Raw genomic sequence first — 10,417 nt, 5'->3', positions numbered from 1 at the left:
AGATTTTTTTTTCTGTATTAAAATATAATATTTATATTTTTTATCCGAAAAATAAAATTTTAAAAATAAGTTAAAGAAGTATATATTTTATAAGAGTCTTAAAATACGTACCAAGCAGTGAAAAACAAACATATACCGAGCAGTGACATGTATAATTGAATGGGACTGAGAGTGTACTTTGCTGGCCAGTTCACTATAGTTTTTAATTTGGTCAGGTGAACTACTTTTATAACTTATAAGAGCATCTCCAAGAGATTCCTTATTAACTCCTAAATATAATAGTATAAAAAATGTGGCTCTTAGTAATTTAGGACAAAGTTAAGAGTGTGAACTCCAACAATACTCTCTAAATCTCTTCTCTATTTCATATTTTATTCATATATTGGGCTCCACCATAACAAAAGAGAAGGAAAGATGAAAGTGAATTGGAGAGAAGGATTTTTTTATTGTGAAAAAATAAGTTAGGAGCCATGTGGTGACTCTTAACTTTGAGGAGAGAGGAGAGAGAAACAAGTGGCTCTTAGTGATTTAAGAGCCACTTAAAAATCTCTTGGAGCAACATTTTTCCTCTCCTTCCTCAAATCTCAAGTTAAGAGCCTAAATGAAGAGTCTCTTGGAGATGCTCTAACCTCAGTTAATTTTACTGTAAAATTTGTATGTTGCGATATGGACGAAAGTGGCAGCGTGGGGATAGCGATATGCGAGGCGGCTTTGTTATTGGTTATGGCATGTTTGAATTTTGTAGGTGAGCATGAAGAAAATTTGCATTCTATACGCAAATCGAACCGAAGAAAACGAAAATCCATAAAATTGATCATTTGAACTACTGCATTCTAACTCTAGTACTGAAGGTACGCAGGTAGAATGTCGTTTTTTAAGTGACAGGGCTGGAATCTGTGTCCCTTGAGAAAATAACGTAGGCATTTAAATTTGTAAAATGGACTTGTGCCAACATAAATAAACCGTTTCAAGGACGGCAAAGCTAAAACTTGCTAAAATCATGTTTATCAAAAATAATTATCGTTGAATTTAATTCAGCCGTATGGTTGCGTTCACTTCCTCAAGTGAAAATGAAATTAAAAAATATGAACACATTTTGTGAGGATAAAATTTTACAATACAATAGTTGATGAGATGAGGAAGTCTAAATTATTTTAATGATCATGATCGAAAGAAAAATGATAAAGAGATGAAATGGAAATAGTTTTCTAAAATAAGTGGATTATCATTTTTATTCAAATATTTTTTTTTCCCGAATTTTGAATTCATCTTAGTCATTTTGTCCAAGTGAATCCAAATTTAATTCATAAAATGAATGTTTTACTTTACTGTAATCATACCAAAAAGAGAAAGGAAAAATTTCACGGTACACCTTCGAATGTTAACAGCCATGACGAAGTTTTCGTGTGCATCTGACCTTTTGAGGATAATGATTAATTTTCAAAGTTATAATGAGTTTGAGCAACTAGTGGTTGAAAGTTGGGGCTATAATTGGATTCTCAGATAGTCGTGGAAGAATCGATTTTCAATAATACGTGAACACGTATTATTAATCACTTTTTAGTTAGTTGATGAAATTTATTAAAATTGTTTTGAATATAAAAACTTTTACCAACTCAAAACTTTTTTCTATTAATTTTTTTGGCTGCTCAATCTTACACCCGACGTCCTTCTTGCACGCCTTAACGGTGAGAAGTTAAGCTAAATCGAACAGTTTTCCCTCCATTAGTAGTGTTTAATTGTAGTGTTAGATGTTTTCTGAGTTCCTGGTGATGTCGAAAGTTAGAATGTGATCCTGATAAGTCTTCCTCCTGACACTTGACTGGTAAACTTTCCTCTTAACATTTGACGTTTTAGGAGAATGTTAAAATATGATCTTGATAAATCCTCCTCCTAACACTTCGATATTATACGAGAATTGATCACTTAGAGCATCTCCAATAGCCTCTTTATAGTGGCTTTTAAATTGAAATTTGAAGAGCATTGTAATTTTGCTTGCTCCAATAGACTCCTAGTCACTCTTAAATTCTCTAAATCTCTCTCCTCAATTGTAAGAGGTACTAGTCACTCTTAACAAATATTTTATAATAAATTTGTAAGCACTCATTCTCTCTCCATCCATTTTCTTTTGTACTTTTATGCACATGACTTGCTTTTAATAATATAAAAACAAATAAAGAGGGAATATAAGAGGTGTTGTTGAAGTTGAACCTACATTAAATCACCAAGAGTCAATATTTTATATTATATTTAGGAGTGATTTAAGAGACTATTGGAGATGCTCTTAACAAATCCAACTCCTAGAAATTAGGTTGGTATTTTTAACAATGTAAAGCTTTAAGATTGGTCGTCATATTCCACAGCTATAAAAAAAACCAAACTACACAAATAAAATATATACACGTTCGACGCAACCATAATCACTCAGTAGTTAGCTCAATGCTCATTGAACGAAATCACAAACATCCAGAGGCTGTCTTTAATCTAAAAGTTAGCATCAAACTTTTACTACTATAATAATAGACTTTAAACTAAAAAATTAGTGGGTTGTTAAGGTGTTTTTTGTAATTTTCGTTGCTCTACAGGAGAAATATGACTGGGAGTTGGTAAAAACGGCATATGATTTGGATTTAGTTGGTAGAGCATATTGGTGGTTTGTGGAGTATTCAGGTCTGGTATCTTTTGTTAACCTCGACTGTCTCATCTCTTAAATTATTACACCATCATTTCTGAGTTGCAGCCCGATTAACGAGAATTACTGTATTAATTCTTGCTGCACTATAGTAACACTGTAGATGTAAAACGTGCCTCATACCGAATTTTTAATTTTCTACTAAAATTACGGGAGATCGTTGCATGTGGGATCTTTTCTGGAGTCGGGAACTAGATTTTTGTTAAATATTTTTATATTTTCAAATTTTTTGAGAGTTTTTTTTATAATTTTATGAAATTTAAGATAATAATAAAAAATTTACAGGAATACGTCTCGTGCCACTCAATGGATTCGTCGTGTATAAACTATATACTCGATTTACTTTCATCAAAAAAAATATATACTCGATTTACTACACAATTTAAAATGATCATCTCAGTTTATCATCTTATTAAACTCATTTTTTTCCTCTTAATTGAATTGAGATGAATACTCCAATTTTTGTATTTCTTTTAGTTTTCTCTTTCGAATTATGTCCATGTGTGTTAGCACATATATTACTATCATAACAATGTAGAATTATAAAATAGTTTGTACTATTATCATATTAGTCTTCTTATAATGATTGTTTCTTTTATTATTGTTTAAATATGGTTATATAAGTCTCTATATTATTATAATTAAACAAAAGTTAATTACAATAATAAAATTTCTAATTTATATTGTTCCTCTAATCCGTGTGAATGAATTAATCTCAATTACATATATATATATATATATATATATATATATATATATATATATATATATATATATAGACACACACACACACACGAGCACTCTTTATAGAGCCGATTTCAAGTACTCTTATCTTTTGATTTGTTTGTTCGACATTAACAAATTTAACTGGAAAAAGAATCTGTTCTTACAAGTCATTCTTGAATTTAAAGAGCCAAAATAATGTGACAAAATATATGCAGTATTTGATCAACCGAAAAATTTGACATCTGACAAAACATCTATGATACTAGATACTTAATAAATATGTAAAGTTTATTAAAAATTCGTCATACAGATTAAGGTATTAATTTATCAGGCAGAGTCTAAAAGTCTATTATATGTGTGTGTGAGTAATTTAATTTGTTTCAAAAGAAAATTGCGCTAAAAAAGAGGCGATACATGTTCATAAAAAATAATCTTACATAATATCAACCAACCTTCACCACTTGACTCATCATGAACCATTGATCACTATGATATATATCTTGTTATTGTGTCACATCATGTTACTGAATCCAGATACTACTAATGTCGTTCAATCATGATGGATACGCACAATGACTCGTTGCTTTAAAATTATCACCTTCTGCAAAAGACTTCTGATAAGTATAATAGGAATGTTGTTTATATGCCCACATACTCGGTATCGTAATGCACTTAACATGCGTTCCAGGACATATCTGTGTTTGCGAAGAGGTAGCTTTTACTCACATTCGAGTCGATGTCTTAATATATTACTCTCGACTCGTTATTGAAAGTCGGGGGCAATTCAGGTAGACATTATTATTATTACTTTGATTAAAATTTCTACTCTAAGAATCACATAGTGGAATCTTTTTTAGCACGGTGTACTTATTATAATAACAATCAAATAGTATTAACGTTTCATTTTATCCGACGTTAAATCTATTTGAACATTAGATTGTTAACAGAAGTCTTAAATAGATCACGTACTATTAAAGTTGGTCATGGCATTGTTATCTTAATTTGATGATGAAGTGGACAATTTATTTATTTAGTTAGCTTGATGAATTTCTTAATTTGTAATATCGCCCATCATAGATAATTGATGAGCACACATGCATACCGAGACAAAGAATAGTAATAGTAATGAATTCGTACATTTATTCATATTATTTTGATTTATATATCAGTCGAGTCTATGACTAATATCCTGTTAACCGAATCTTCGATCTTGGAAGCTTTTAGATGTCACTTGACAATGTTGCGATACTTGGCCAACGCCCACAATGGATATATGTTTCTATAACATGTGTAGTGTAACGTACAATTCCTATTAAAAACTCCGGTGATTTCCTGCAATTAAAGTGCCTTGAGTTGCAAGAATATATATATGCTTTCAAGAATATATTTCATACATAGATTTCTTAATATACACAGAGGATACTACTGTTATCTTGATTTGCATCAAGTTGGTTATTAGGGCATCTCCAACCATCACTCTAAACTTCATATTTCTTCACTTCAAACTTTATAAATAGAGTAATCCATCTCCAATCATCCTTTACTCTATCTTTATATATAAAGTCATGCACTATCATACTCTATATATGAAGTTGAACTTGAAGATAAAGCACAAATTCCTTTATTTATAAAATGAAGTAATGGTTGGAGATGGAATAAAGATATAAAGTGAAAAATGTGAAAATGAAGATGAAGTTGCTTTATTTATAAAATTATTATTGGAGATGGTCTTAGCTTACTTGTTGGGGGAAATCACCGTTTTCCATTTGCGAATTAATGAGCAATTTTGCAGCACGATGAAGAGGTGTTGCGTCTCTCTTGGCCTATTTAGAGTAAAAAATAATCATAGGAAACTATTTAGTTGAAACTCATTATCACTACTACATTATTTTGTTACTCACAAGTACTTACTCACTGACCTGTCCAGAAGAAATTAGACCCATCATGGCCCATGCAGTTTGTACCAGATTTGATCGATTTCCTTCTAATGGTGTATATATCTGTTTAACACATATTTACTTGTAGCAATACTTTGTACAATAATATTAGGAATGCCTAGTCAACTGAAATTCGGTGTAGTTATATATTACATCTTTTAGCCATAATTTAGTACAAATTTCAATAAGGAAAGAAAATTATATATATTTGACATTGCTTAACCAGAATGATCTTTAAATGATGTTACTATAGGACTCTTTTTCAATTAAGTTGTTTCCTACACATGGTGATATTTGTTCATATTTGTAGTAGTTATCTATAATTTATTATGTTTGGGTTTGGTTTAATGATTCAATGTAGAGCCAAATTATGCAAAACTCTAAAAGTTAAATACAATATACACTAGAATTAGTTAGTTAAGACATAGTGTGAGAAACTTTTGTATACACAGTGCCTAACGCTTAGACCCTCAAGACAAAGCAATATTCGAAGTTGATAACTATTTGAGATTTTAATTTCCAGAGATCGTTATGTGTATATTTTAGGCAACTATGTTTACCTTTTTAGGGCAAGAAAGGTAGCTTTCTCCCCAACCACCATCACTGCACTGTATTTTTAAAAGAAAATCAACACCTTTTCGAATAGATTCAGAATTGTCGTATGTCTTTCCAGCTGCTGTTAGAGCTCCCAGAGCAAACCAAGTACCATATGTAAAGCACACACCCCAACAACCATACCTACATATATATATGTGTACGATATAGCCTTCTCGCCAAAATATTTAAGCTTTTGAAATATGAAACATCAACGAAGATATATACCATGAACCATCTGGTGTTTGTACATTTTCAAGGTACCGTATAGCATTTTCTATAAAAACTTCAATCTCTACCCTCCTATGCTTAGGGTATGATTTCTTAAACATCGTCAGTGCGTCTATTGCAGATGAAGTGCATTCAACATACCTAGAAGACTCGTGCATTAGTATGATTTGATGATACCATGAATTATTTTAAAAGATTAATACCCAAGAATCATACTCATATTCGATGACAATGCCTTCGAAGAACTCTGTAGGATTGAGCATCTGCTTTGAACAAACAATTTTGAAAATTAAGAATTAGATTATACACAATAAAGGGCACATTGCACATTGAACTTTTCTATGACAAGCCACCAATACTCGAAGATTAATAATTTCAAAACTTAGTATAATTTTTAGCTTCTTTAAGGATTATTATGAAGTAGTAAGACTATAATGTTATATAGAACTGAACTTAGTAAAAGAGGAAGAGAATTAGGCTTATATGCGATGTAGATAATATTGATCAATAATAGAGAAACTAATACAACTTCTTATATTTAATGAATGTACCTCCAACCACTTTGAGGACCCTGCTAGTTCCCATGCTGGTAGACCGCCATTTTTACTCTGCAGTCACATATGAAGAAGGTTAATTGAATCACTATGTATGCAAGTGAACATTCTGTTTCAGGTTAAAGTATGTAAACTTAGTGAGGGTACTAGAATTTGTGCATTACTTTAAATGCTACATCATTTTATTCATAAGATCCGATACTCAAATGTACATATGTATTATATAATAGTTCTTAGTGCTTGTAATGGAAAATAAAAATAAAAATAGTAAATTTTAATAAAGTACTAATAAAAACATTATATTTGTATTTATATGCACTATAAATTATTGTATAAGATGTTTCAATACAAACTTGAGTTCATCTTTAGCTACCTGTAAGGATAGTATTATATTGACAGCATCAAAAAATTGTATATCTTCCATTTTGTCGCCAACAACTTCTGGAGGCATCAGTGAAAAAAGAAGGCAACACTAGAGAGAGAAAGAAATAGGAAGAACTTGAGGATTTAAAAAATCAAATTTTGTTTATCTATTACTATAATAGCACATATGTTAAAGGATTCAAAGCACATCATATACCTTTAGACCTTCTGCAGTACAATCAGAAACTTGCCATCCATGATCTTGATCTGAAAAGGTCCATGATCCTTTAGACATGTGACGATACATGCTCTTAAAATCTCCAGAAGGATTATCTTTAATCTGAGAAGTTTCTATCTAAATTTCAAACTTTCTAGAATTTATGTAAAACCAAAAACACCTATGATAAAAGTACTAGTTGGTGTAAACAAATAGTAAGCTTTTAATTCATAAATTTCACATGTAAACCTGCGACTCTTTAATAAAGTGATGCCCTTTCATAAGAGTTTCAGTGATCTCATTAGTAAGATCGCTAGCCAATAATGCTTGTATTGCAAAACCAGTATCCCACTCTTGACTGCCAAAACTCTGCATTTCAGTGTCATTTTATAAGTACAATCAATGCACTTGTAATTGATCAAAGATAGTAAATTTTACTATGTTATGTAATGGCGTTAGCATCATTTGTAGTCCGTTTCAATTTTGAAACAAGTATGTTATAAATCTGAAATCCAACCTGCATTGTCATTCCATCTTCAGCAACCCACAAATAATCTGGGATCCTAGCTAGGTGCTTCTTGAAATATTCACTGTTAGGATCTTCAACCCAGCAAGCAAGCATACACAAAACCTACTAAAAGTGAATAAATTGAATTCAAAATTTTAATAAAAATCAATGGATGTCATAACTCATAATTGCTAGGTATAACTACATACTTTCACCATGTTAGTCATTATATTTGGCACGATCACATTACCTTCTCCACGCAACCAATAGTGATGTACCGACTATTTTCATCTTCGTAATGTATATGTTTCATAGTTGTTTGCAAAGCTTTTTCTCTTAATCTTTTACATGGCCAACAATTCAGTAAAGGCTCCAGAAATATGTACAGACCATCCCATATTAAATCTTGTATGAAAGGATGAGGATAGTAGATGTCTTCCTGCAATAACAAGTTCGTCTCTAAACTATATTCTATGTATAGTGAAAATTGTAAAATAATTATGTGATAAAATATACCTTGGCAACATTATGCCGTACTTTCATCCAATTAATTTGGTCATAAGGTTGTAAATAGAGCTCTTCTCTCAATTGCAATACGAGAGGATTGATTGGCCCAACAAATCTCTTCCCGTAGAGATATGACATAGGCATGTAAATCATCCGGCAATAGCACCACATTTTTGCTAAAGAATATGAGCAAGCTCAATGTGATAGTGTGCATTGTTAAAATTTATGGACTATGCTTTTATATATACAGCTATGGACTGGTAATCTAGAACTAACTAACCTGGATGCATAGGAAGCCAAGAAGGAAGAAGCCAGAATTCTGGGGGCATCGGGTTACATCCAGACCAATCAAATACCCCAAGTATCTGTAGAATGAATGATATGTGGCAAGAGTCAAGCTCAACCGTAAATCATTTATACTTTTTTTGAAGATTTAAATATTATATAGGTCTCCCTTACTGCAAGCCATGTCTTGCCCCAAGAAGGTATCGCGGTTGCACTTCCATGATCTAGGATCCATTTTCTTGCTCTAGCACATGCATTGTATTTACCACCATCAGCTCCTTCTCCAAGTATGCGCATTGTAATGTAGTTCAAGACGGTACAAAACATGGTGCTGTGGCCCTCAATATGTAATCCCCAGCCACCATCCTCATTCTGAAACAGGCCGCAAAAACATTTCCATTATGCCATGATACCTTTATGCAGACTCTGAGAAAACTAAAAAGTAAAAACAAGTCGTCTCACCTGATGACAGTAAATGTAGCGGAAGATCTCCTTGCAATACTCTGGTGGGAATACAGAATTGAGATGTCCGGTAATATAAACACACATGACCTGCAAGCACCAGGCAATTTAATCAAAATGTCAATTTCCATGGACAGTAAGAGTTTTTATAGCAACAATTTATATAAGAAGACTGACCAAAGGCGGAAGGAAAAACAATGGTCCAGCAATTTCTGCAGGCCAGTGACCATCATCAGCCTGCAAGGCTGCAAAAAAGTGGACAGCCCTTCTCAGTGTAGTTGTCACTGTTTCGTAGCTAATTTCTTCGCCTTCTTCCACCATTACTTGGGGTATGGTTTGCTTGAAATTCTTCTCCCGTAAAAACTAAATACACCAGAAATCAAAATTACTTATCATTTCAATATTTCATACACGAGCTTATATCAGAAGTATTACTCCCTCCGTCCCAATCATTTCTTCACATATTTTTCCCGTTTTTTCTTCAGTAGCTTGCTAAAATCAAAGTAGATAAAAATATAACATATGCACGAATTATAAAAAAAATAAAAAATCAAAGAACAGTTAAGAGTTAAGACCTGCAAACGCCAGATGAGATCACCATTAGGTTTAATCTTGTGGCGATTATTCCAGAAATGAAGACGAGCCTGCTCAACCTCAGCTCTCTCTTCTGGCGTTCCATAGTCTGCATCAAACTCCCATGTTTGTCGTCCTATGAAATTATTGGTGCTGTACAAATGCGGATTACTTGCTCCCTCACCGATCTTCAGCCTCCACATCTTCCCTGTACATTAAGTAATACTATTTATTAATGCATACAATGTATAATTTGTCTAATATTATGTTTGCTTGGACGTACAAGAGTTTGTAGTTGTTTGTAAACCATGAAGATTGTTCTTATGTATGCTGCATACTTCTATTATATATATGGATTTTTGGTGCACCCGCCAATAACCGCACTAACCACTTTTCGGTTGGGCGGTTGAGATTTTGTTAAATTCAATTTCATTAATAATAATGACTTTTTGCATATATATAAAAATTTTCAATAATAAAAATCGTTTAAGTAAAAGGTACTTTCTCTGTTTTCTTGAATTGCTTACACGATTGAGGATATGACACGCACTTTAATGTTTTTGTAAAATATAGTTTTATACCTTTTATAAAAAAAAAGAATATTCTGAATAAAAATTTAAAATTTTATTTAGAAAAAATTGAAAATAAGTTACATAACAATGTTTTAACAAAATATTAAAATACACACAAGCTGTGAAAAAACCTATAAAAATAAATGGGACGGAGAGACCAGTTGTTAGTAAGTGTCGGGCACAAAACGATTACATA

The 10,417-nt window shown here is 32.0% G+C and overlaps 1 protein-coding gene across 3 annotated transcripts; it reads right to left on the bottom strand.

The window, feature by feature from the left end:
• Window positions 1-4,429: 4,429 nt before the first annotated feature.
• Window positions 4,430-10,041, bottom strand: LOC108216250 (beta-amyrin synthase 2-like). Of its 3 annotated transcripts, none has more exons than XM_017388958.2 (19): window positions 9,933-10,040; window positions 9,652-9,857; window positions 9,254-9,439; window positions 9,077-9,166; window positions 8,789-8,986; window positions 8,610-8,694; window positions 8,339-8,505; window positions 8,073-8,261; window positions 7,832-7,945; window positions 7,564-7,683; window positions 7,315-7,437; window positions 7,108-7,206; window positions 6,732-6,788; window positions 6,397-6,443; window positions 6,178-6,321; window positions 5,916-6,093; window positions 5,338-5,418; window positions 5,158-5,241; window positions 4,430-4,750 (listed from the first exon to the last, which is right to left on the bottom strand). In XM_017388958.2, the coding sequence occupies exons 2-19, from the start codon at window positions 9,850-9,852 to the stop codon at window positions 4,646-4,648; spliced, it is 2,268 nt and encodes a 755-aa protein (XP_017244447.1). In that variant the 5' UTR covers window positions 9,853-9,857; window positions 9,933-10,040; the 3' UTR covers window positions 4,430-4,645. The 3 variants fall into 3 exon arrangements, with proteins under 3 accessions (XP_017244447.1, XP_017244448.1, XP_017244446.1); XM_017388957.2 differs by having other exon boundaries at window positions 4,436-4,750; window positions 5,330-5,418; XM_017388959.2 differs by lacking the exon at window positions 7,108-7,206 and having other exon boundaries at window positions 4,435-4,750; window positions 5,330-5,418; window positions 9,933-10,041.
• Window positions 10,042-10,417: the final 376 nt, after the last annotated feature.

The sequence above is a fragment of the Daucus carota genome, chromosome 4 (assembly GCF_001625215.2).
Source record: "Daucus carota subsp. sativus chromosome 4, DH1 v3.0, whole genome shotgun sequence".
Taxonomy (NCBI): domain Eukaryota; kingdom Viridiplantae; phylum Streptophyta; class Magnoliopsida; order Apiales; family Apiaceae; genus Daucus; species Daucus carota.
The sequence above is the reverse complement of the archived record's forward strand: the minus strand, read 5'-3'. Positions and strand labels throughout refer to the sequence as shown.